This window comes from Spermophilus citellus, assembly GCF_964194105.1.
Source record: "Spermophilus citellus genome assembly, chromosome: 1".
In the NCBI taxonomy this organism is placed as follows: Eukaryota; Metazoa; Chordata; class Mammalia; order Rodentia; family Sciuridae; genus Spermophilus; species Spermophilus citellus.
Window position 1 is genome coordinate 202,666,941 of NC_138182.1, and position 26,741 is coordinate 202,693,681.

General features: G+C 34.3%; 1 protein-coding gene across 1 annotated transcript in view; it reads left to right on the top strand.

Annotated features, from left to right (window-relative positions):
* Positions 1 to 6,950: 6,950 nt before the first annotated feature.
* LOC308655162 (solute carrier organic anion transporter family member 4C1-like) overlaps positions 6,951 to 26,741 on the top strand; it is a gene marked incomplete at both ends in the record, with an annotated part of 55,186 nt that continues 35,395 nt past the window's right edge. The window contains 2 exons of the mRNA XM_081305014.1: positions 6,951 to 7,290; positions 10,195 to 10,458. Coding sequence (XP_081161140.1) covers positions 6,951 to 7,290; positions 10,195 to 10,458 — 604 coding nt within the window. The remainder of the gene's footprint in view (positions 7,291 to 10,194; positions 10,459 to 26,741) is intronic.

Below are 26,741 nucleotides of genomic sequence, written 5' to 3' on the forward strand. Positions count from 1 at the left end.
TCTTTACTCAGACTTTTCAATGACTTATGTTTTGCCATATTTACAACTTCATATTCTTTAAAATTATATTGAGAGTGAGTAGGAGAATATGAGTATTCTCTTTTATGATTGTAGTGTAATTACTGTTATGGTTTTGTTTTGGGTGTCCCCCAAAAGCTCCTGTTAAGGCAGGAATATTCAGAGGTAAAGTGATTAGATTAGAGAGTTGTGACTTAATCATTTCATCCTATTTTGAATACACTGACTGGGAAGTCAAATACAATAGCTTCCATTTTTGTTTTCCTAATCTTTATACTAATATTGTCATACTTTTCACCTTCCCATATCTTATGAACCCCACATTCTTATTTTTCTTTAAATACTAACTTATTTTTTACAGAGATCAAAATAATAAGAAAATTTTATATATCATCATTTTTTTTTCTTTTTCTGAAGGGCTTCTTTCAACATTTCTTATATGCAAGTGTCTGGGTGATGGATTTATTTATTTGTTTGTTTGTTTGTTTATTTATTTATTTATGATTTTTATGCCTGAAACTTTATTTCACCTTTATTAGGCCCTGTGTGACTATTGGCTCATTCCTCTGACCCTTCAGATGATTATTTCCTATCACTATAATAGTTTCTTCTCGGGGCTGGGGATGTGGCTCAAGCGGTAGCGCTCGCCTGGCACGCGTGCAGCCCGGTTCGATCCTCAGCACCACATACCAACAAAGATGTTGTGTCCCCCGAGAACTAAAAAATAAATATTAAAAATTCTCTCTCTCTCTCTCTCTCTCTCTCTCTCTCTCCTCTCTCTCTCTCCCCTCTTTCACTCTCTCTTTATAAAAAAAAAAAAGTTTCTTCTCACCTATGTGCTATGCACACTTTGCTGTGTAGAGCACACTCTGCACCTCTCCTCCATGTGGCTTTTCTTTTCCCTCTCTAGTACTATGCTCTATGTATTCTAACCACGGGTCTCCTCAGACATCAGATCTGTCTCCTTGGCTGCATACTTGACAGAACTGTGTCCTTTCCCACCTCCTGCCCTCCCCTCAGTCACATGAAAACATTCTCAAGATATAAACTGCTTGCCTTCCTCCTTGTCTCTTAAGGGTTACTCTTTATCAGCATCTTATAGTATCTTCTTTTTCTTCTTTTACATATTTCAGGTTAAATCTGGTCCCTGTTACTTCATTTCTGACGGAAGCAAAGTGCTTCCATTGGCTATAATTTTTTTTAATATTTATTTCTTTTAGTTGTACACAATGCCTTTATTTTTATTTATTTATTTTTATGTGGTACTGAGGATCGAGCCCAGGGCCTCACACGCACCAGGCAAGCGCTCTATGCTGAGCCACAACCCCGGCCCTGGCTATACATTTTTTAAAATTTCTTCTTGTTAGATAAACATGACAGTAGAGTGTGTTGGCTATACTTTTAATATCAATATCAAATTTTTTAAAAAAATTGCCTTGATTTCACTTTGCCTTAGAAGAGCTTAGGTTCTATAATCTTTTGGTCTAGTAAATTCTCATATGTTCTGATAAAATGGAATACAGAGATCTTTTGTAACAGGGGTTCACTTGATGCTTTGACTATATACATTGTGGCCTTGAAACTTAAAGTGTTTTTTTCTTTTTCCCCAAACTTCTCCCTGATCTTCTTTTCCCTGATCTTCTCTGATCTTCTTTCTTTTCCCTAAACTTCTCCTCCCTGATCTTCTCCTTCCTGATCTCTCCTCCCTAATCTCCTTTTCTCTGAATTTCCTCTCTAGAAGTACCTGTTGCTCCTGAGCAAAATCACAGCCTTTGGGACAGGAGTCCCCTGTGTTTCTCCCTTGCTAGCAAAGCAATCAACTTCTTTCCTTTTTCTCAAAACCATGTACTTCTTATTGGATTGGAATTAGGGTTAAAGACCGAGCTTTTGGCAACATTTCTACCTAACCTCAGAGAATAGATGTTTGATTCTGTGCATTTTCTGGTGTTCACTGAAGCCATTCTCTGTTCTCATACTTCTTTTGTGAGATCTGATATCTTCGTGCTTGTACTTAGTATGCTCTAAGAATTTCCACAGCTAATTGTTAATTATTAAGTAGAAATATAAAGGGTTTTATTTTATTTTGTTGTTGTTGTTTTTGTTTTGTTTTCTTTTTAGAAAAAGAAAAAAGTCTATTGCTTTGTTAGCAGAGGAGAAACACAGGGGACTCCTGTCCCAGAGGCTATGATTCTGCCCATCAGCAGGAACATGAGACTTTTAAAGAAGTGATTCAAAGGCTGCATTCCATATGTTCTCTGTTGGAGTTGTAATTCACTTATTAATTTGGGAGAGAGTCATTTCTGAGATCTTCTGGTACCATCCCCAAAGTCTGGATTACTTCATTCCTGTGGTGGGTGGGTTTTCAAGGACAGATACATCTGCCTAAAATGGGGAAGAAAGGTAATCATTTCCCCCCTGACATCAGGAAGTGGGAGAGATTAGGTAGAGCAAGGAGAGAGGAAGAGAAAGAAACATGTCCTTTTAAAAATAAGTTGCAGAGACAGAGCAGCAAGGGCTGTATTCAAAGCCTAAAGGGGACCATGGTTACATTTCCCCACTGTCAATTTCTACATTCCATTTCTAGGGAAAAATGGGCGACGATATCTCCAAGATGCTTCCTACTGAAACAGGGAAAAGTTGGGGAAGTAACCCAAAGTCCTTATTTTCTATCAGGTGGAGTCTGGACAGTTAAGGGTTTTGAGCATTAGAGCAGTCCAGAGGTCCACAGTGACAAATGGCAAGTGAGTAGACAAGGCAGACCTAGGGCAGGGGATTATGAAGGTGGCTAGTGTTGCAGCGACTTTCCTGAGTTCAATTTCCTTTTTCTCAAAGTTGGCTATGATGGAGCAACCTGTACCATTCAGGGAACAAAATGTAAATTAAAAAAAAAAAAAAGTTTGTCCACTACCTTGAACAAGTTCACTAGAGTTCTTACTTGATTTGTGTTTTGTTTTGCTTTTAAATAATACCTTTCTAGCTCCCTCAACCTCACACTATTTCCAACTCCCAGTAAATTAAGAAAAGATTCATATGAAAGAATATATGAAAATCCCTTAGTCACCTCTCTCTCTTTACTTATGATTGGTCTCTTTTTTGGTTCTGAGTGCATTGAGCTTGTGGGTACATTTGACTTTAAAATTCCTGGAGGTAGGCTTCTGGAACAAATGGTATCTTAATGTTCTTTGTGGTTCTACAAATCTAAATTTTAACAACTTTTATCATTGTACTAGTTCCTTTTGCTGAGAGAAAAGTAATGACTAAATTAAATTACAGAACTATCAAGAGCTGAAGTTTGGCTGTTTTTCTAATCAATGATGATGACATTTTGTCATGATTATGCTATTGTGATTACATATCTTCCATATCTTCCTAGCACATTGAAGGTTCTATTAGACATCAAAATCAGATGTTGAGTAGCAAAGAAATACATTTTAGGTATAACATCCTCATTATTAATTTACAATGAATTCTTTTAGTTAAAAACACCTCTTGATATGTATAAATTCACTATGATTTTTTTTGCAATAATATAATATTTGTATCATAAGTATACTTTAGGAAGCTCAATGGTGTTTTGAGTAAATTGCAGTAATATATCAATAGAAAGTTTAAATTGACATTGTGTATTATTTTTTACATTGTAGGGAATTTTTTGTATCTACAAGGTTAGCTTTCTTAAGAGATTATTGCATTAACTGTTGTGTTGACACAAGTACTTTCAAAAATTCTGATCTGTCATGTTTATGCTATATATCTCAATAATTTATGATTAGTATAAAAGGAAAGTATAGCTACATTTCATTTCAATATAAATATGTTTATGTGTAATTGTAGTTCAAAACAGCATTAAAATACATAATTTAGCCTTAAATTTTTCTTATTTTTCATTATATATTCTGTGAAACATTTAAATGGGAAAAATGAAGAATACTAAATTATTTAGATGGATTTATTGCTTTGAATTAGTTAAATAAATCCTCTGTATTAGTAAAATGTTAACTCTGGGATTTTTAAGGCTTCATTAATATCAGTATCATGTTTGTATTGAGGTACTGTCAAGATCCTCAAGGTTAGTATTCTATGAGCCTTTTAGTATTATAATGCTAAAAAATTTTTACATTTGGTCTGCAACTGGAAGGGAATTAATAGAGTACACAGAAGGGGAAATTATAGTACTCAAAATAGGCATATCAGTACATTTTTTATCCAGTAGACCAATCAACCTGAAAGGCCAAAATGTAATCATAAAGTGCTCTCAATCATGGAATCAGAGAAAAGGGAGTTAGGGGACTAATCTCAATGGCTTCTCTCATTATGCCACTTTACCTTAGTTAATTCAATTACTGATAGGGAAGATATATTGCACAATGCAGAGGATAGCAGAGATATCTGCTTATATGTACAGTGTTATAGCTTACCATAAAATTTAGACACTGTTTTCGCCCCCATTATCCCTTAAAATATAGCAAATGAGATCCACTTCAAAATTATAGCAATTTGTCAAGTACATTTACAATTCTCATTAGAGACATATTTATCATAAATTAATCAACATATTAACTTAAAATGTGACAATTTTCCACTGAATTATCAGATGTGAAAACTGTCAAGTGTTTGAAAATCTTTGTTGTAAACCTGAGTCCCTTTACTTCTATCATTGCAGCATCAAGAATGTAAGGTAATAGGAAAGTGGTGTTGGTAATACTTTCAGTAAGAGCAAGAGGTGCTTAGTATGAAGCAATAGAACTTTTGCCAGTCTTTCAACAAAATCCTACACTCTAACACTGTAAAAGTGATTTCTTGGTAGTGTGAATTTAAGTGTATGATGATTATAATACTCTGATTTTGATTGGATAGTTTGGATTTGTTAATTAAAAGCTGCAGAATAGTCTTAAGCTATATTTTCAGGTCCACATTTCCTCAAATAAAACTATGAGTGAATTATTTATATTCTATAGCTAAAATAGTGATCTCTCATTATACTTATAGATGCCAAATTTAAGTCCATTTCTGTCAAAAGGAAGGCTAAGCAGGCAGAGTGGTGAGTGCCAAAGTTCCAGATATTTGGGAGGAGAGTCAAGATTATCACAAATTCATGGCCAGCCTGGGCCAGATCCTGTCTCAAAATAAAAATAAAAACAGGTTAGAGATATAGCTCAGGGTAGAATGCCCTGGGTTCAATCCCAGTACAATGAAAAAAAGAAAACAGAAAAAAAAAAAAAAGATGGAGTGGGGAGATTAAGAGGGTTACATACCATATTTCATTTGGACACCTCCAAAATTGAAGTATTCAATGCAGCATAAGTTTCCCAAACCTCACAAATATAGGTGAAATATGTGTTCTGATATCTCAGAATGTGATAATTCTGACTGTGGTTATTTAAAAACAGAAAATAAAAATGTCCAGGCTGAGAGAACTGAGAACAAATCCTTAACAAGTGGCAGAACACTTATTGCTGTGAGAGTTACTGATCCTTGCTGGTATATGATTTCTTCAATGTGTAAAATGTAGGTAATAATAGTTATGATCATGCAAGGATTAATAATGTGGCATATAGTAGACATTTTAAAATGTTAGTTTTTATTGCTACTCCTTCCCCATATTCTAGACTAGACTTTTTTTTTTTTTAACTGTTAGGGAACAGGGAACAGAATGTCTTTTCAAAGTAAGTGTATATTTTATAACTCAATCCCTCAACTCAGAAACTACAATATAAGTAATTGATACAAATATTTTACAAATCATTTATCATATTATGTACCACCCACTATGTATTATTATTTACTGGCTCTCTCCTATTGGAATGTTAAGTACATAAGTGTCTGAATACTTCTCAGGTGTTTTTTAAAGACTTTATTTAATTTATTTATTTTTATGTGGTGCTGAGGATCAAACCCAGGGCCTCAGATGTGCTAGGCGAGTGCTCTACTGCTGAACCACAACCCCAGCCCTATTTCTCAGTTTTTGTTTGCTGGTATACCCTAAGAGTGTCTACAACCTAGGATTTTTTTTTTTTTTTTTAATGATGAAAGAATGAACAAATTGCAATTCCTATCACAGATAGTGTTAAGGTCTTTAAAGTCTCTGCTTATAATTTCATGGGTAAAAATTATATACAGGATTATTTGATACATGATAATTATTTACATGATTATCAGCATTGTTGATCTTAGATATGCAACATACTGTCCAGAGAAGGTTAAATATAAGTTTTCAGTTTCATGATTTCTACTCTTTTCTTTTGGAGGAAATAAAAACTAAGAAGTGGTTATGTTGCCAATAAAGTGGTTGTTATGGGAAGCTAGTATGCTTTCTGAGGAAGATGACAGGTAAAAGTTTTATCACGATGTTCATGGAATCCAAAATTATACGTGTGGCTGTTTGATTCTTGGAGTCCAGGATTCTTGCTTTGGTAAGTAGCAAAGGAAGAAAACCGCAAGATATTTTCTTGAAAGATCTTCTGATGCAACTCTGTTTACAGCTTTCATATCAGCACCCAGGGGGAGTTTTTGGCCACAGACTCCCAGAAACCCTATTTGTTCCCTGTCCCTGGGCACCAAGAAAGAACCCCAAGGGCCTGGGACTTAGGGTAGGGCGGCTCGCACTTCTCACCTGGAGCGGGCGGGATCGCGTGCCTACGCTGCGGTTTCCTATAAGCCCTATCCTGACACCAGAGGTGACAGGTATGGCGCAGCCTAGCGCCACCCACTTATCATGCAGTCTGGTGACTGCATTCCAAGCTCCAGGCAGCGGTGAGCTTCTGGGGGAGGGTCCGGATGACTGTGGCTGTGAGACAGCCAGAGGTGGGAGGGCCGGGAGGTGGGACGCTTTTCCGCACGGGGGCGCTGTCACCTGTCCAGGGGAGGAGCCAGAAAGGAACCTAGCGTTTTGCTGCTCCGAGGCACTGGAGTCCGGAGAACAGTTCACGACAATGAAGGGAACCAAAGGCATTGAGAACCCGGCTTTCATTCCTTCCAGCCCAGACACCCCGCATCGCTTGTCTGCGTCGCCCTCCCAGGTGGAAGTCTCTGCTTTATCCTCCGACACCCAGAGGGAGGGTTCTCAGCCACAGGAATCTCCGGAGTCCCACAGGTCATGGGAACCTCCTCTGCCTTCATCAACTGCCCCGGCTTCCGAAGAGCGCCCCGGACCACAGTCGGAGTTTGAGGAGGGGTCTTGCGGATGGAGCAACTTGCATCCCCAGTGTCTCCAGCGCTGCAACACGCCACAAGGGTTTCTGATTCACTACTGCCTGTTGGCCCTCACTCAAGGTAAAGTCAAGAGTTCTCTCAAGGGGGCGTCAGTCCGGTGGAGAGCTAGCGAGACGCGGCGAGGTTTCAGGGAGAAGAGGGCAGGTGCAGGGATCCCCGCGCCGCTGACGCGCTGTGCGAGGCGAGGTGGGCTTGGAATTTGTTGGAGCCATCACCGACCACAGCCTACCAGGTTCAACCTTCTACATTTTAGCTTCTACTTTATTGCAACATTTAAAAACTTGCTATACAAGATTTTACTATTTTGTGCTTTTCCTTGGTTAAGCTGATTGGATCCCTCCAGGGAAGATTAGAAGGACCTCTGGGAATGATATAACCCCGGGGGTAATCCATTCTACTTTAAAAAGCCTATTTTTTCAGAGTTCTTTATTAAAGGGATTATTTTCCATTATTTCTCCATCTGGATTAATAAATTTGTAAATGAAAATAGGTCCCTTCGAAAAGGAAATAAATTTAAAATCTGTAGTATAGATTAGATACAAGCATTCACATTTTGTGAGTATATTTAGATAGGGGCTGTGGACACAATTGCATTCCAGTGAGTACATTAGCAAAGGCTTCAGGCCTTGTGGAAGGGTAAAGCTTTCCTAGCCATTCAGACACAGGAATTATCCAGGATCTGTTTTGTTCCAGGAATTTCATTTTGGTTTTCTTGGGAGTTACAGATTAAGTCCAGATTTAGGTCCTCAGGAATATGCAATCTCAGCGAGTTTAGAAGAGAAGAGAGAGAGAGATGGTGGAAGGTGAATGACTTCCTTGAAAGAAAGCATAGAGAAGGTGAGAGGAGTAGGTGTAGCTCATAATGCAAGGAATGATCTAAGTGGGACTTTATCCTAAGGTGACTCCTGGGGAGCAGTGTATGGGTGTGTAAAGTGGAGTAGACTGAAGGACACATTGAAGCTTAGTTTCTTGTCCTCCCCTCAGGTCTCCTTCCATTATTGACTCAACTTACTTGTCAAGAGTCAGTGATTGTGAAATGTCTTTGTGTCAAAGGAATGTAAAATTCAAAAACTCGAAACTTACCTTGTTTTTTTCCTTAAAATTTATTGTGAAATTTCTAAATTATTCTAGAATATGTCATTTATACTTAATATATAATCTTGTTTTAAATTATTATAAAATATAATTGGTGCACTTAGAAAAATGTTTGTTTTAGCCTGAAAATTCATGTACCGAGAAATCACCAATTTAAGAAGCATAATCTGGGATGAATGTGATCCAATAAATTAATTCATGTTTCAGTTTAAGTTTCAATGATGGAAAACATCATTGCCATAATCCTTGGGAAGACCATTTCCGTCAAATATTAATAGATGTTTAATTGGGAGGGAAAACAAAATTTGAAGAAATTATTTAACTCTGCATTTCTCAAAGACAAACAGGATTTCTCTTAGCACTTAACTTCCTAATGTGCTTCCTATCTCCATGCATTTATAATAGCAAGAAATGTGTGTGGTATTTCATGGAAGTGTTTTTAAAAGCAGTGTTCTTGGAATTTGCATAGCATAGAGTTCACTTAGGAATTCATAGGATTAAAGTGTAGTCCTTCTAGAGGAAATTCCAATTTATTTTCAAAGAGAAGTTGTTCCCTAAAGATTTCTAATGACAGACATTTAATCAGTATGAGAGGTGTGGGAAGTTGATTTTTAGGTGGGGGGATTTTCAAATTATCAGATATTTTCTTATAAAACGTCCTTTCCTAGGTACTTCAGATATTTTATCTTGAAATCTCAGAAATTGTTAAAGTCTTATTAAACTGGCATAAGAGTAAAAACCATATTAACACATTTGAAAGCTGCAATTTCAATTTTCTTAAAATAATTTTTAATTAAAGTCTTGATACAGAAACATTTAAAGAGATGCTAAAGATTTTGCCATGTGTAAACTCATTGTATTAATTAATAATGAAAACAGTTCTTGATACTTAACTAAAATACATAACTAGTTAAAATTTTCAATTTATGCTAATGTTTAAACTCTTGTAAATTTCATCTATACCTGGGCAGGACACTTAAATCAGTCAAAGTTGGGTTTTCCAATCTTTGTTTATCTTGTAGTCCTTCATTATATTTATAATAAGCAGAGGAAATTCTTTTTTTCTTTTTCTACAGTGCATATGATTTAGAATGCTAGTGGTTGAAATAAAACTCAACTCATTTTTTTTTTTGCTATAACCTTTTAAATGATATCTTCAATATCCATATAAGTTTTAGAAAAAAATAAAAAGAGGTTTGAGAGCTTAATTTCCTCTTCTTAAAACTCAAGGTGAGCTGTTGTGATAGATAAGTATGTTAGGGCTCAGAAAGCAATTGAGCATTACTTTAAGGCCTTTGGGGTCACTTGTACACTCTGTACTCTTAGGTCTTTTTAAGTACAGAACACTTGACAACTGGCAAACCGACTTCATGGGACTCTATCAGTCTGACTTTTATTTATCACTTAAAGGAAAATGAATTAAGGCCAATTAACTGCAGTTTAGTATGTGGCAAGCATCAGTTTTGTTGGGCACCTGAAAATTCGCAAGTAAACAATTTAAAAGGCAAACTGAGGGCTGGGGATGTGGCTCAAGCGGTAGCGCGCTCGCCTGGCATGCGTGCGGCCCGGGTTCGATCCTCAGCATCACATACCAACAAAGATGTTGTGTCCGCCGAGAACTAAAAAATAAATATTAAAAATTCTCTCTCACTCTCTCTCCTCTCTCACTCTCTCTTAAAAAAAAAAAAAGGCAAACTGATTTTCGAGGAAGTATGTTCAGGTTGCCTATCTTTGAAACTTTGAGAACTTTAAAATTGACACTTTAAAAAACAACAAAAAAGCCAAACTTTTTAGTAGATTGTGTTAATAATCATATCCTATGTAGTAAACTTAGAGTAATCCACTTAAATTTCCTTTTCTCTTTTTTAGGTGTTGTTGTAAATGGCCTAGTAAATATCAGCATATCCACTATTGAGAAGCGCTATGAGATGAAGAGTTCCCTGACTGGCCTGATATCATCAAGCTACGATATTGCCTTCTGTTTATTGTCATTATTTGTATCATTCTTTGGTGAAAGAGGACACAAGCCCAGATGGCTTGCATTTGCATCCTTTATGATAGGACTGGGGGCACTTGTATTTTCCTTGCCACAGTTTTTTAGTGGTCGATATCAACTGGGGTCCATTTATGAAGGTAAGTTTCTGTTGTGTTTTTGTTTGTTTTGATTTCAGAAAGTAGTACAACACCAGATCATTGACTCTTGTAATTCACTTCTACGGAGGGGAAAAGGTTAAGTCTTTTCCAGAGCTTACTGCATACTTCATCATGTGAATTGTATAAGGTAGAAAATTACAGAGACAGATTGTACATTACTTGTCATTTCAGTAGTTCTCTGAGTTTTTAATCCTTTGATTCTCATTACCTATATACATGCAATCCTCCTCAAAACAAGTGTTCTGTTTGTCTGCAGGTGTTGTGATCTCACTGGGGTTCTGTAATCTCTAGTTTTTCCTTCTCTGCTATTATTTGCAGTTCTTACAGCTCTGTGCCTGGAACATGTTGATTCCTGATTTGAGACAAAGAGAGGTAACATTAACAGGAGCAGGACTCTTCCTAAGAACTGAAACTAGCTCTTTGTGCTTCAGTTTAGAGACATAACTTCTGGGCAACCTACAGGGTTGCTTCAGTTAGGTGATATACATTCTTCACAGGCACAGAAAGGAAATTTAATTATTTCAATTTTTTTCCCAAAGAATCATTTTTTTTTAATGGAAAAACAATTATGGTAGAACTGGAGGAATGTGCTAATGAAAGTTCAAGTTAGCATTTTTATGTCCTTTCTGGGACACTTAATAGCAAACATTAAAATTATGAGGAATAAAATCAGATGGTTACAAATTTAGAGAACTTCAGGGATTAGGTAAGTGAGGACAAGTCTTAGAATACAAGGAGAATTGGAAACTGCTGAACTATAGGTGTTATTTTTGAAAGTTAAAATATTTATATTTGCTTGTTAGAATTAAAAAAATTAAAAATGTTAATTACTCCCAAGACACATTTCCCAATTATGATAACAAATAACAACATGTTCTCAATAACAAAGTATAAAATATGCTATGATTTAAAAAGTGCACTTAATAGGTAAGCAGACTTCATTTTAAAGTAAAAATAGAATATACAAGCAGATGAATAGGGAGTGTTTTAAAATGAATAAGAAAGATAAGGAGAATGTGTTATCAGTGGAAAAAGTACTTATATAGATTCTAGTCATTATCTAAGATGGGACCAAATTTCATTAGGCAAATTTGACATAATTTCACTGGGGGCAGTTTCAGGAACTGGGTCCGCATTGTAGCACATGCTGTAGTATAACACCTTTCAAAATCTCAATGGTAAGGAGATATCTAAAGCTTGATCTGCCACACAGGAACACATGATACTGATTGCATGATAGCAAAGTGTTTTTGTGTTTATGGCATTTAGGTGGTTACCTCTGTGTTGTCTCTAGGTCTTTACTCTTCTAGTTAATCAGCTCCCTTCCAGTTCTTAAAATAAACTTTGCACATAGTCTCTGATTTTCTAAACTAAACATAAAAACTTCTTCCCGTACAAAGCTTGATCTGTCTTCAGCAGTCTCAGTATTGTCTCTTGACACACACACACCTGGAATTATAGCCAATCTGGACAATTTATGTTTCCTGAAGGGAAATGGCAACAAGTTAAGGTGTGTGGTGGGGGTGGGGGTGGGGATGGGGTGGGGTTGGGAGATGAAGCTAAGAAGATTACTGAAGCCAGATCATAAATTTTTAGTACATTATTGTGTAGTAATCAGGTTTTCACCAAATTCTTGTTGACCACGTGGGCATTCTTCATTATCATAGTAGATCAGATTTAATAGATCATTGAAATAGAAAAATTCAGGTTGGCCTTATGTTGTTCTGCCATCATACAACACATATTTGTTGATATGGGCTGTATATGGTGCTGAGATAACAGCAGTAAAACAGTTCCATGCCATCTGGATTTTATGTACTAGTGGGAAGAAATATACAATGAATAAGCAAGGTATCTGGAGACTGAAGTTAGAGACAGAGGGGACACATGGTATGACGTCAGTATACAAACAGGTAAATAGGTGGGCAGAGAAGGCTATTGTAATAATAACTGGATAAGGAGGGCCAGCTTGAAAATGCTTTGCATATTGGAGAAAAGCTCTAAGACTGGCTGATTTTAGGAATTGTCAGTTTGGGCTGACCTGAGAGCAGCAGGGAAGAATGTAGCATGAGATGAACTTGAAGAGGCAGATAGATACCAGGGTGGCGTTTAAATTTTTCTTGAAATGCAGTGCAAAGTCATGGATGAGGTTTACAGAGGGAAGCACATTGATCTTCTTTGAAATCACTTTGAGAGTTTTTTTCTGCAGTTCAGGGTGGTAGTGGTAGAGATCACTGGATGACTGACAGTATATTTTAGAGGAAAAGGATTTATTATGAAGGAAGAATGAATACTGGCTCCTTTATATTTGGCGTGACCAATTGGGACAAAATAGCAGAATGTTGAAGACTAGGGGCAAAATTGTGGGGAGTGGAAATAAAGAATTTGGGTTTGGCCAACTGGGGATATAGCTCAGTTAGTAGAGTGCTTGCCTTGCATGCCCAAGGCCCTCAGTTCAATCCCTAGCATTGCACAAAAACAAAAGAAAAAAAATTTGGGTCTGGACTTGTTAAGTATGAATTGTATATTATATATCCAGTGTTGTAATACATTTTCTTAACATATTAATATGCAAGTTATTCATTAGGCTTGGTTTCTAGAAGTGCAAACATTGAATCTGAAGGGCTTCTTCATTCTAATTTTTGATAGATGATGTTTGGGAAGGGATGTCAGTTCCTTTTTCAACTATCAACATATGAATATGCCTATCTGCTATTTTTTTTTTTCTGGTATCAGAGAGGGATTGAACTCAGAGGTACTCAACCACTAAGTCACATCTCCAGCCCCATTTTGTATTTTATTTAGACACAGGGTCTCACTGAGTAACCCAGTGCCTTGCTGTTGCTGAGGCTGGCTTTGAATTTTCGATCCTCCTGTCTCAGCCTCCCCAGGTGCTGGGATTACAGGCTTGCACCACTGCATCCACTTTAATTTTTTTTCTTGAAGTTTCTCCTTAACACAAATATTATCATGGTGGGTGTACATGTGTGTGTTTGTAGGTGTAGGTGTTGGTGTTTACACTATATAGAATTCAGGACTAAGATTACATTGCACATCTAAAAGAACCCAGATACTTAGAAATGGAAGGAATATTAAAAATAATAAATCTCTTTTTTTTTACAATGTAGAAATGTAGGACATATTTTAGGACTTTCATGAAAAAGTTACTTCATAGTGATTTTATGCCTGGTTAATACCAGATAAAACTAATTCTAGTACTTATGTTTTTTGTTTTTCTTTTTTCTCTCCAGTACTGTAGATGGAACCCAGAGGCTTGCACATACTAGACAAGCACTCTAATTATGTTTTGTTTAATATTTTTCAAATTTTTGTACTTATTACTATGGTAGGTTATTAGCTATATTGAATGAACTCAATATTTTCATGAATTTAAATAATTTAGTGTCTAAATTCAAGTATGATGGCCTACATTTTTTTTTAAAGCATCAAAACTTGTCTTCTCAAGTACAATAATACACTTTCGCAACAATGGGAAACTATAACCAAAAATCTGAATTATTTTTGTAACTGTAAGGAGAGTAGAGTAGAAAACTGTGTACTTAAGTGTGAAGAGGAAAACAAATGAATTGAAAGCTTCCTGTAAATGAATTAGAAGGAAGGGAATGTACAACCTTTTTAAGTAGCATAACAAAACATAATGACCTATAATATAAAAAAAGAGCATACTATTAAGAAATAAATTTTTCATTTGAAATCATATATGTAGTTTAATTAGAAACAAACCCTGAGGAAATTAACATATGGTTGTGTGCATTTTTTTGTAGCTAATGTTTTTTTGAACTTGAGAGAAATAAAAGTCAGGGTTCGCTTTGGACAAGATGATCTCTATAAGAGGAGATTAAAGTAATGCACTGTAGTTAGAGGAAGAAAACAAAGTATGAAATTTGATAAGCATGTATAATTTCTACAGGTGTGAAAATAACAAAAGGAGGTTAAGAGTTATCAAAAGGTAGAAAGGTGTATTTGAAAACAGCTTGAATATTTTATTGTTTTGTAAAAAAATAAAGTGGGTTTGGGGGAAAGTTTTTTAAGGGAAGCTTTTATGGAGACATAAGGGCTAGAGATAATTGTCTAACTTTGAGTCGAGATGATAAAATTTATCAAAGGGAAGTTTTGGTTGTTATTGGATACAAAAAAGAGGAAGTATTAAAATTAAAAGGAACAAATATTTCTAGGGCTAACTTTTGTACATGTTAACCTGAAAATAAGTAGTGTCAAAACATTTTCACATGTCATATTTGATGCTTTTTAAAAGAAAATCTTTTTACTTCCAATGGGTATTGACATTCACTTTTAAAATAACAGTAGTATAATTTTTACATATTTAACATTTAATAAATAAATCTTTGTTATATAACTTTTTTTCATCGAAGTATACTTTAATTCCTTTTGGATCAGTGTTTTTATAATGCTAAGAAAAATAATCTTTTTGTCTCTTTTCGACTCAGGGAGGGAGGTCGTTTTTCAATAGCAAGGAATTGGTGAAAAGTGATTACTAAACCCAACAAAGTGCTTCTTCTTGATCAATTTTTTTCCTAAGTTGTATTGTTTCTATTTTCCATCCCCTTCCCTTCTCTCCCTGCAAAATGTAAGCTTCAATGATAAAAGTTTCAATTTGTTACAGAAGTAAAATGCTAAATCTTTATAACTGGCATTTTTTGAGAGATTTCTGTATAAAGGACTTTGGTTATGCTGAATAACTACTTCAAAAGTTGTGCTAGAAAAATTTTTATTCAAGTGAGACTCAGAATTGAACTTAATTTCTACATACTTTCTCTTTTGTCTTGTATTCTCAAAAGTTTTTTTCCTAATTTGTTTATATTTAAATACGGAATGCCTGCCCAGATTGGAGAAGACCTAGAGCAAAGAACCTTAGAATTTCTCAATCACTAATTCAATACAGCATGCTTTAATTTTGGTTGGTCTTGGAGTATTCTTCCCTCTTTTACTATTTCTTCCTTTATGGAAATCACTTTTATTTTTCTTATATTTCAATTGTATTATAATGAAAATGAATAAAGGTAAAAGGAAAGTGATTTCTTAATAAAACAAATCATTCAAATTTAACTTTAATACATAAAATAAAAGGATTAAAGTAACTTTTTTAGAGATAGTTGATGTTCCGGATGCAGCTACCATGATTTTTCATAGAAGAGGATCTCCAGTCTTCCCCTAACTTCTTAGATGATCTGAATTATCCTAGATGATTTCTATACATGCTTAATGCTGCCTTTTGGAGATCCTGATTCAGTAAGTCTATAGTAAGACTCAGGACTTGATCTTAAAAAAAAAATACCCAGTTTATCTTAGTTCAGTGTGGGAAATACATTCCAATTTAGATCTGAATATTTTATGACACTTTCAATTGTAGAACCAGAGAGAAAGGTTTCTTTTCATCTCAAGATTATTGCTTTATATCTTCCTTTAAAATAGGAGTTTCACAACCATCATGAAATACTAGGTGCTCTAACGTTGCCAGTTTTGTTGAAATTCAAATGACCAAACTTCTGAAGGAGAAGAAGCCTGAAGAGAAAAATAAGTCTGACTTGTCATTGAGATGTTAATACAAACTCAGAACTACTTCTGCTCATAAACTATAATTTGCTGGCAGGTAGAGGTTTAAAAAATGCATGGCCTTCAACAAGAGAAAAAAGTCCCAGTGTTTCCCAAGCTATGATGTGCACAGTAATTTCTAGAGATATTAAATATGTGTTAAAAATATGTTCCATGGTTGAAGAGTTTGGGAAATAAAGAAAGTTATTCAGGTGTCTTTGCTGCATCACTGTATAATGCAGTTTGCTATGTAGAGTTCAGAACTTACTGAGCAAGGGACTCTATTACAATGATTGCCCTGTGTCCTGCTTTCCATCCTTAATTGTTAACTTCCCTCTTCCAGGTGTTTCAGTGAACATGCTTTGGGAAAATCTGCTCTATGCTGTTTTAGGTCAAGTATGTGTTTGTTAAAGATGCCCTGTTGAATTTAGAATCTTCTTCACAGCCAGCATCTAGAACAGCATGTGAGGTAGAGGAGGTGTTCAAGAAATGTTTGTTGAGATGGGTGTGGTGGTGCATACCTCCCAGTGACTCGGGAGGCTGAGGCAGGAGGATCTCAGTGAGACCCTGTCTCTAAATAAAAATAAAAATAAAATACAAAAATGGTCTGGGATGTGGCCCAGTGGTCGAGTGCCCTTGAGTTCAATCTCTGGTAAACACCCCCCCTCCACTCCCCCAAAAAGAAAATGTTTGTTGAGTTATCAAATATAAAATAAATGAGTGGATCCCTTTGATAGAGACATATTAGGAGCTTAATGACTTGCTCTTCCACAGAGGACAAGAATATACTTTAATACAAATATATATTCTTGTATATAAGAATATACAAGAAGAATACAATGTCAGGGAAAGACAGTTTTGATAGCAGCCCACATTTTCTAAAACTTGGCCAAAGAATAATGAGACATTTCTTTGTTTTCTATCTCTGTCTGTTTTTCTGTCTCTTTCTCTCACCATTGAATTACAATTTGTGTTTAGTGATCAAAGAGGCAAGAATTAGTGGCTAAAAATGACCATTATAGGTGAGATTTGGGATCTGAAAAATTTGCAATGTGTAAAAAACCCTAAAATTAGAAGCATATTTTGAAAGAGCAAAGCACTTTGATTTTCTGCTTTTGGTTTTTGTCATAATTACTTGCTAAAAAATTGATTTATCTAAAAGTGCTTATAAGGTAATGCAAAAATGTGGGATTTTTGATGGCCCATAATTATCTCACATATAAACTAAAACTTTCTGACAGAATATTTAAATAGGCCATAGGCATAGTTGTGTCAGTTAGAAAAAATGTATAGGAGAATGATGAAACATTTTTTTTTCTTGTAGCTTCCTCAGAAAGATTGGTAAAAATGTGGTTTGTGGCAAAAAAATAAAAAAGGAAATTCTATTTTCTTAGTCATTGTTCTTAAAAAATGCACAAATTAGCCATTGCAAGTTTTAATGTATTTTTTTCTATTTTATTTTAATGCTAGTATTACACATTATATTTAATGAAAATAAACAATATAGCACTTATATTAGGGTCAGGTAGAAATGAGTTTGTGTGTTAGAACTATGTGATCCTGCCTTATGGAAATTAGACATATGTTTTGTAAAGGACATGCCCATTGTCTGGAAAGTTCTCAGTACATTGTAGCAATGAATAATAATGATGATCCTGATAATTAAATTTTTTGTTTCCTTTTCAGTAACTATCAGTGGTAGTTTCAAAGTAATATAAATAAGCAAATCTTTCCATAGAGTATATCAGTGGTAGTTTCAAAGTAATATAAATAAGCAAATCTTTCCATAGAGTATATTTGATTTTTTGTAGGTGCCACTTGGTCTTGATGTATTTTCAAAGTCTAGCCAAACACTTTCAAAGTAAGCCAGGAGAAAGGATTTTAATTATATTTATTTCCAGGATTTTATTCTCATGAGATATGAAGCTATAAATATCTTTTTTAAATTTTATTTTTATTTTTTATTTTAAGCATGATACATACCTTGTAAAATACTCAGAAGATAGCTGGGCTTGGTGGCGCATGCCTGTAATCCCAGCAGCTCAGGAGGCTGAGGCAGGATGATGGCTACTTTAAAGCCAGGCTCAGCTGTTTAGGGAGGCCCTAAGCAACTCAGTGACATCTGTCTCTAAATAAAATGCAAAAAGGGCTGGGGATATGGCTCAGTGCTTAAGTGCCACTGAGTTCAATCCCTGGTACAAAAAAGAAAAAGAAAAAGAAAAAAAAAACTCAGAAAATAGAAAAACACAAACAAAAATATAGTAAGAAAGGGAATAAGTGTTTCTCAGATAATACAACCTGGATTACCCACTGTTAACACTGTTCCTTTTTAAAATGCATACATGTATACATGTATTTTCAATAATAGTCACAATGAAATTTAATTACATAATAATTAACAAACATGCATACCCTCACATCCACACAGTTTAATATTTATGCATATTCAAACATCTTTACATCACATTTACACATATATTTAAAATTTATTTTTAAGGAAGCAAAGAACATATGGAAATCTACTTTTTTGCTTCTAGTATGTTAGACATCATTTTGCATTAAGATGGAGATAAGGTTCTTCATGCTTTTATATTATTTCATTTTTAGATACTTTATTTAGTTGAATCTACTTTTTTTTAGTACATTATGTATTGTGGTTAAAGATGTTCTATGGGTCATTGATGATAATTTGAATAATATTAAGAAGTAGAAAGAGAAAAAAATCTATACATTGTTATTCTTTTCTCAGGGAAAACTATTTGGGGATTAGGTTAATATAATATTTAGCAAATTGTTAGCATTTTTATTACTATATAGCATTTTGTTTTGCTTTTTAAGTATTCTTGAATATTTACATTTAACACTTTTTATTAATAGTATGTGATAAACATGATACATACTTGATAAACATTTTATGTTTAAAGATTTTTTTCTCCATTTTGTAATTGAACAGTATGCAGCCTTTTAGAGTTTGCCTTTTCTGTTCAGAATAATTCTCTGAATATTTATTGGGTTGCTGTGTTTATCAAGTGTTCATTCTTTCCTATTCTTGATTAGTGTTATAGGGCATGGATATTCCATGATTTGTCTCACCACTTGTTATCTGAACCGTTTCCAGATTTTAGTTATTACAAATAAAGCCATGGACATTTGTGTACAAACTTTTGTATGAAAATAGTTTTCATTTTTCTGGAATAGAAAACCAGAAGTAAAATTGCTGGGTTGTATGATAGTTATGTGCTTAGTTTTTTGGAAAATTGCCAAACTGATTTCCAGAATGGCTGTACCATTTTATGTTTCTCTCAGAAACATGTGTGAGTGGTCAGGTTTATCTGCATCCTTGCCGCCCTTTTTTGGTGTTGTCATTATTTTGTTTTTATTTTAGCTGTTTTAATAGGTGTATACTGAAATCTCTTGTGTTTTAATTTACATTTCCCTAGTGGCTAAGGATACTGAGCATTTTTTGCCTATGTGAATTTGCCATCTGGTGAAATATCTGTTCATATTTTTTTTCCATTTTCTAACCAGATTTTTCTTCTTTTCTTTTTTTTCCTGTTTAGTTTTGAGTGTTATGTATGTATTCTAAGTACTATATCTTTGCAAATATTTTCATCAGTTTTATGGCCTGTCATTTAATTCCCATAAAAGGGTCTTTCACAGAGCAGAGTTTTAAATCTGAAGACATCCTCTTTATCTATTTTTCCTTTTATGGGTTATGCTTTGTTGTCAAGCCCAAGAGCCATTTGCCTAGCCCTAGATTCCAAAGATTATGTCCTACTGCTTTAAATTTTTTTTCCTAGTCTATGTTACATTTATGTTAATTCTATGAAACATTTTGAGCTAATTTGTATATAAGATGTGAGGTTTAGATCAAGTTTCATTTTTTTTTTTTGCCTATAGGTGTCCCAATTGCTCCAGTACCATATTTAAAATATGAAATTCTTCCAATGTTGAATTGATTTTTAGTTTTATAAAAAATCAGTTGGGCCTATTTCTAAGAATCTATTTCTAGGATCTCTATGCTGTTCTGTTGATCTGTGTTCCACCAATATCATAGTCTTTATTGACGTGGCCATATAATAATTCTCAAAATGAATTTATTCTTCCAAATTTATTCATGTTTTTCAAAATTACTTCACTACTTAATTTTTTTTTATTTCCAGGAAAATTTTAAAATAATATTGAGTATATCATGTTTTAGGCAAACTGGAAATTTTATTTCTTCCTTTACATTCTGTATACCATTAATTTTATTTATTTTTTCTTCATTAAACACAATAGAACTTCCAGTATTATTTTGAATAAGGGTCGAAAAAGTGAACATTCTTACCTTGTTCTTAGGGGGAAAAACTTTTAACTTTTGCTGCACTTCTTTTAATAAATCAATTTTATCAAGCTGATATAATTACACTCTATTATTTTTTCCCAGAGAATTGTTAATCATAAATCATCGTTGAATTTTACAAATTCTTTGGCATCAATTGATATGATCACATGATTATTACTTTTTTATCTTCGGAGGTAATGGAGTACAATTTTTTTTTTTGTGTGTGTGTATGTGAAATTTTTGATTATTGAGACAGCCCTGCATTCCAGAATAAACCTCACTTTTCAATGGTTTATACTTCTGACATTAGTTCATTCTATTTGGTGATATTTTGTTAAGAATTTTTGTATTTGCACTTGTAAATTATATTAGTATGTCTTTTTAGTCCTGTCATTATTCGATTTTTGTTTCAGGTAATTACTGGCTTCATATGATGAATTGAGAAGTGTCCCTTTATTTGGGAATAAATTATCTAGAATTAATTTTAATTATTCTGTATATGTTTGTTAGAATTCCCCAAGTGAAACTATTTGGGCCATCAATTTCAGTTTTGGAAATTTTTCAATTAAAATTTCAATCCCCTCTGCCCTAAATTTTCAATTTCCCTAATGATTATGGGGATATTCAAATATAGCTCTTCCTAGCATCCCCTTTTTTGGCTGTAGTGTCTATTGTGAATCCTTTGGTTTTTTTTTTTCTCCTCCTGGTATTGATAATATTTGTCTACTCAGTTTTATTCTTTGTCAGTCTCTTGTTAGATGTACTCAATTTAATTCAGTTTTTCAAAGAACAAATTTAGTTTTCATTACTGTTTTCAATTCATTGATTTGCTATTTTTTTTCTTCTACTTGTTTTAGGCTCCCCCTACACACACACACACTTTTTTTTTTTTTTTCCTGAGACTTCTTTAGTTGGCTGATATGGAAGCTTTGACTATCAATTTGAGAGTTTTCCTTTTTTCTAATGCACACATTTATTTTATTTTATTTTTTGTATTAGGGATGGAACCCAGGGGCACATTAACACTGAGCCCAGCCCTCATCACTTTTTATTTTTTATTTTGTGACAGTATCTTGCTAAGTTGCTTAGGTTGTCATAAGTTGCTGAGACTGGCCTTGAATTTGCTATCTCCTGCCTCAGCTTCCCAAGTCTCTGGGATTGCAAGTGTGCACAACTGCACTTGCCTTAATGTGTGCATTCTATTACTATGAATATTCCTCTAAGCATTGCTTTAGCTTTTTCCTATCATTGTGATGTATTACATTTTCATTTTCATTCTATTTAATGTACTTAATGCTGTATATTTCCTCTGGTTCATGGATTGTTTGAAAGTTTGTTGTTTAATAGTTTTCAAAATTTGGAGATTTTTCTGTCTTCTTTTAATTGGTATTTGTTGAAGTCAGAATGCATATTACCTAAGATATTAGTTCTTTTAATTTTAGTGAGGTTTGCCTTATGGTCCACAGTATGGTTTATCTTGCTGTGTGTTCTCTAGGCACTACACAAGAAAGTATATTCTTTGTTTGGTGGAATATTTTATAAATGTCAATTAGATGCTTTTGGTAATTGAAGTTGTTAAGTCATCCTATATCCTTGCTAATTTTCTAAATAGTTGATCTATGAATTGTTTTTAGAGGTGTTGAAATAATTAATAAGTATAATAATTAATAAGTATAAATATTAATTAATTAGTATATATACTAATATAATATTAGATTATATAATAACTATTATAATTATAACATCATTATTAATATCAATACTAATATTAACTAATTAATATTATTAACATTATTAATAATATAACAATTATTATAATATATAATAATATATGATATATTATATTATAGATATTAGTATATTAATATATTATATTGATATATAACATAATAATAAGTATATAATATAATAATTAATAAGTATAATTGTGGGTTTTGCTGTTTATCCTTTCATTTCATCTGTTTACTCTTCATGTTTTATAGCTCTTTTGTTGGTGAATATGTATTCAGGATTTGTATGTCTTCCTGGTAGATTGACTGTTTTCTCATTCAGTTTTTCTGTATGTCTGGTAAATTTCTTTGCTTTGAAGTCAGTTTTGTTCTAATATTAATATAGCTATTCTGAATTTATTTTGATTAATGTTTGAATAACATTTGGATAAATTTGAACCTACCCACATCATCTTGAAGTGAAATTCTTGGAGATAGCACCTGTTTGGGTTATTTTTTTCTGCTACCCTGCCAAAGTCTGCCTTTCAATTATATTCAGACCAGTTAGGTGCAATATAAGTATTAACATTTAAGTCTACACTTTTATATTTCACTTTGTAAACACAAAGTGTTTGGTTCTCTCTCTTCTTTATTTCTCTATTTTATGCTTCCTGCCTTCCTGTGGGATACTTGAACAATTTTTAGAATTCTATTTTGTTTATCTATGTTTTAAGTACCTTTCTTTGTTTAGCTTCTTGAGTGTTTGCTCTAGGTATGGATTCTATGTACATAAGTTATCATAGCCTTACTTGATATTATTCAGCTCAGGACCTTATTTAAAACTTCTGCAATAGCTGTGCTTCCTGATGGCTTGGAGGTGGAGGTGGGTGAGCCCAATTACAAAGAAGTCAAAGTTCTACTGTTAGCCTCAAGTAGTACCCAAGATGGAAACAGCCTCCTTGTTGTTGTGAGTAGTAGTGGCAGTTCTGGATCTCCACCAGAACATCAATGATTCCATTCTGTCGGAGAGGGAGATGAGTGACTCCCTATACTTGTCCTCATGATGTCTTTGACCCCCTGGAGGAGACATATGGCCTAATTCCCACTGGGCTCTTCTGAAAGTCCTGGCTTCACTAGCCTTCTTCTTACATCACCTAATCAGAAAGGGAAAGGAATGCCTTATTGATACATGAAGAAGGAAATGCAGGCTACTGCTGAAGACTCACTGGCCAGGGTGGGGCTTATTACCTCTCAGTGGAGATCAAACCCTATATCTGTTCTCAGCTTTCTGGCACCAGCCTGGAGGGGTGATCTGGGCACCTTGTTGTAGCTTCTTTTTGTGTATTGCCGGTGTGGGTGTACATGCAACTATAGCTTTTTTGCTGTGGTATTTGACTAGAGTGGTTATTGTCCAGAGATTTCTTCCATGGCAGACTATGTCTTTCCTTATCTTTTGTTAGAATAATCAGGTATTTTTGTGGCCTTTTTTTTTTTCCCTGTCTTCACCTTTTGACATTTAGCTCCAACAGTGGCATACATAAGGCAAAAATAAAACCTCAGGAACTCACTATAGTGTTGTTTCTTGAGTAACCAATTATCACATGCTGGTTTGTCTTCTCTTCAGCTTCAGTCACATATAAACACACACACATGCACACACATATACCAACACAAGTGCATATTGCTCTGGACTTTTAGTTATACTTAGAGTAGGAATAAAGAAAAACACATCTATGCCCTCTTCTCAGAGAAATCCTCTCTGTCTGTTCTATTTATCATTGCATTGCTAGCATTCTGCATAATTTTGGGGAAAATATCATCACTCAGAATATACTTGTTGAGTGGCTAAGTGAGGGACATTTGACCTATAGTCTAGATAGATTTGGTTATGTGTTAGTAACAAATAACACCAAGATCTCAAGAGCTTACAGAAGTCTTGTGGGTCTTGCATTAACTGTGTTTTTTACAAGTCAGCCACAGCTAATCTCTAAGCCATCTTCTGAAGATTCAGGTAAATTGAGCAGCCACTATTTACATACTGCAGGTTGTGGGGGAAAAAAAGATGACTAAACAGTTTCAGGTTGTCGAAGCAATTGTCCTGGATTGAAGTACTTTCCTGGCACTCACCTGTCGGTGGGTAAAGCAACTCATATTTTAAATGCTAGCTAGGTGAAGGAATCCTAATGCCAGTGGGGCAGCGGAGTCTAATCTTTTTCCTAGAGGAACAGAAAACAACTTTTGGATAATAATGCAGCCTATCACATAATAAAATTTTAAGGGTGAATAATATGATGTTTAGGTTTATTGCAAAATTACATACCAACAAGTAAGAAATGAAATTGGGGCAAAAGATTTAAAAAAAGATGCATCATGGATTGATAGTTGTTGAAGTTGATGGTTGGCTTCAAGGGAGTTCATTATACTCTTCTCCATTGTATTTGTTTCAGTCTTTATACAGTAAAAAAACAAAAATTAGTACATATGGAGACTGAGGAGTAAAACAAAGAATTTTATGAGAAAATTGATAATATCTGAACAATTATATTGTAGTCTAAGAGATCAGAAAAAATTTCTGTAAAGTGCAAGGTAGTAAATATTTTTGGTTTACAATGATACGGTCTCCTTGCAATTTACTGTTTTGTTTTATAGTATGAAAGCAGACATAGCAACCCAGAAATAAATGGGCACAGTTGTGTTTCAATTAAGTCTTATTTACAAAAGATTCAGTGAGCTGGAATAGATCCATGGGTCATAGTTTGCATTCTCTGGTCTAAGTGCCTGCTGTTTTTTGGAGCTGTGCAGTGCTACTTTCCTATGTTAGAAAACAAATATAGTGTCTCTGGAGTATGCCATCTGCCTAAAATTTAAACTACCTTTATGAAACAATGAGTTCAGTGGGACCAGAAAGTAGATTGGTCTTGTTCATTGCTATATTTCCCATGCATTGGGATGGTATATAAAGTAGGTGCTAAATAAATATATTGAAATGAATATATTAGAGGTCCAAAAAATACTTAGATACCCTTTAGATAAAAACTGTGAACTTTTCATTGCTAGAGAAAATCATAATTTCTTTCTTTCTTTTTTTCTTTCTTTCTTTATTTAGTTAGTTAGTTATTGGCGGACACAACATCTTTGTTTGTATGTGGTGCTGAGGAACGAACCCGGGCCGCACGCATGCCAGGCGAGTGCGCTACAGCTTGAGCCACATCCCCAGCCCCCCCCAAAAAATCATAATTTCTCTTGAAACCTTTTGCTTCCACCTTGACTAGACTGGAAGAAAGAGTTAGTTATCACTTTGTTTATTTTCTATCTAATATAGTATGTATAGCTATAAATGGAATAAAGTAATTATCAATATTTGGTCACTCTAAAAGAAATTGTAGTTGATATTTTAAAAGATGACAGTTATGTATTGCTAAAAAATGGAATGTGTTTTCAGATTTTGACAACTTTCATGAATTCATCAGTAAATTTTCACAGGAAAGCTACATAGTTCAAGAAGGTTATTGAACAAATTGATGAGATAATAATGGCGATTGGACATAAAACTCTTTGATTTCATTCTCTTCATCCTTGTTTCTTTATCTCATGTAGCAAAACAATGGACATTTTTAGCATTTTCCCATTGTATGCTACTACTTTCTTTATTCTAGATTGGATTTGGTGTACACCTCAACTACTGTCTTTCAAGTATCTTTAACCCACTTTTCTCCTAGCTATATTCCTTTAGCAATACACATTAAAAAGAAAACAAACATCCTTTTTGACTTTTTTTATTTACAATTAGCATTCTGTTTCCTTCTGGTAGTTGAAAGAAGAAGAAAAACCAGAGTCACTGTTTTGTAGAAATTGTGAATTCAAGGTGTTATGAGTATTCCCCCAGTTAACAGCTTCATCATTCTTCTCTGGGTCTTTCTTTTTTTTTTTTTACCATCTTTGGCTACATTTGAGGAGAGCACATGGAGATCATCCGCCTTGAATGCCAAGGAGGAGTCCTTTCAGACTGTTTCCTGCCTGTATAGAGTTGGGAACTCAAGGTCATGTAAACACTTATCAGTCATAATTTCTCTTAGATGTTGGGGGTAATTTTGGCACTACAATTTTTAAAGAAAACATTTCTTACTTAACTGATTTCTAATATCAATTCCACACTTACTTGGTTGGTTTTTAAATCATATTCCTTTTAGATTTAGTATATGCTTAACTTTTTTGTGGGAAGGGAAGATGGTGGTACTAGAGATTGAATCCAGGGGCAATACCACTTTGCCACTGAGGGGCATTCCCAGTTCTTTTAATTTTTTATTTTGAGACAGGTTCTTGCTAAGTTTTTTAGAGCTTGCTAAGTTCTGAGACTGGCCTCAAACTTATAATCCTCCTGCCTTGACCTCCTGAGTCACTGGTATCTCAGGTGTGTGCTGTTGTGCCCAGATATTTCACCTTTCTTATCTTTCCGAACATCATGTCTTTCTCTAGAGTTTAATAATCCTGTCAGTCTCACTGAAATCATAATTTTACTTTGACCCATATTTTCCAATTAAAATTATTTGCTTCACTTTAATCCTTTCAAGTAATGAATAGGACCATCTTTGATCTTTTATAGGATCAAGATGAGAGAAGCAATTGGCCTTCCCTTCTCCTAAGTCTTAGTC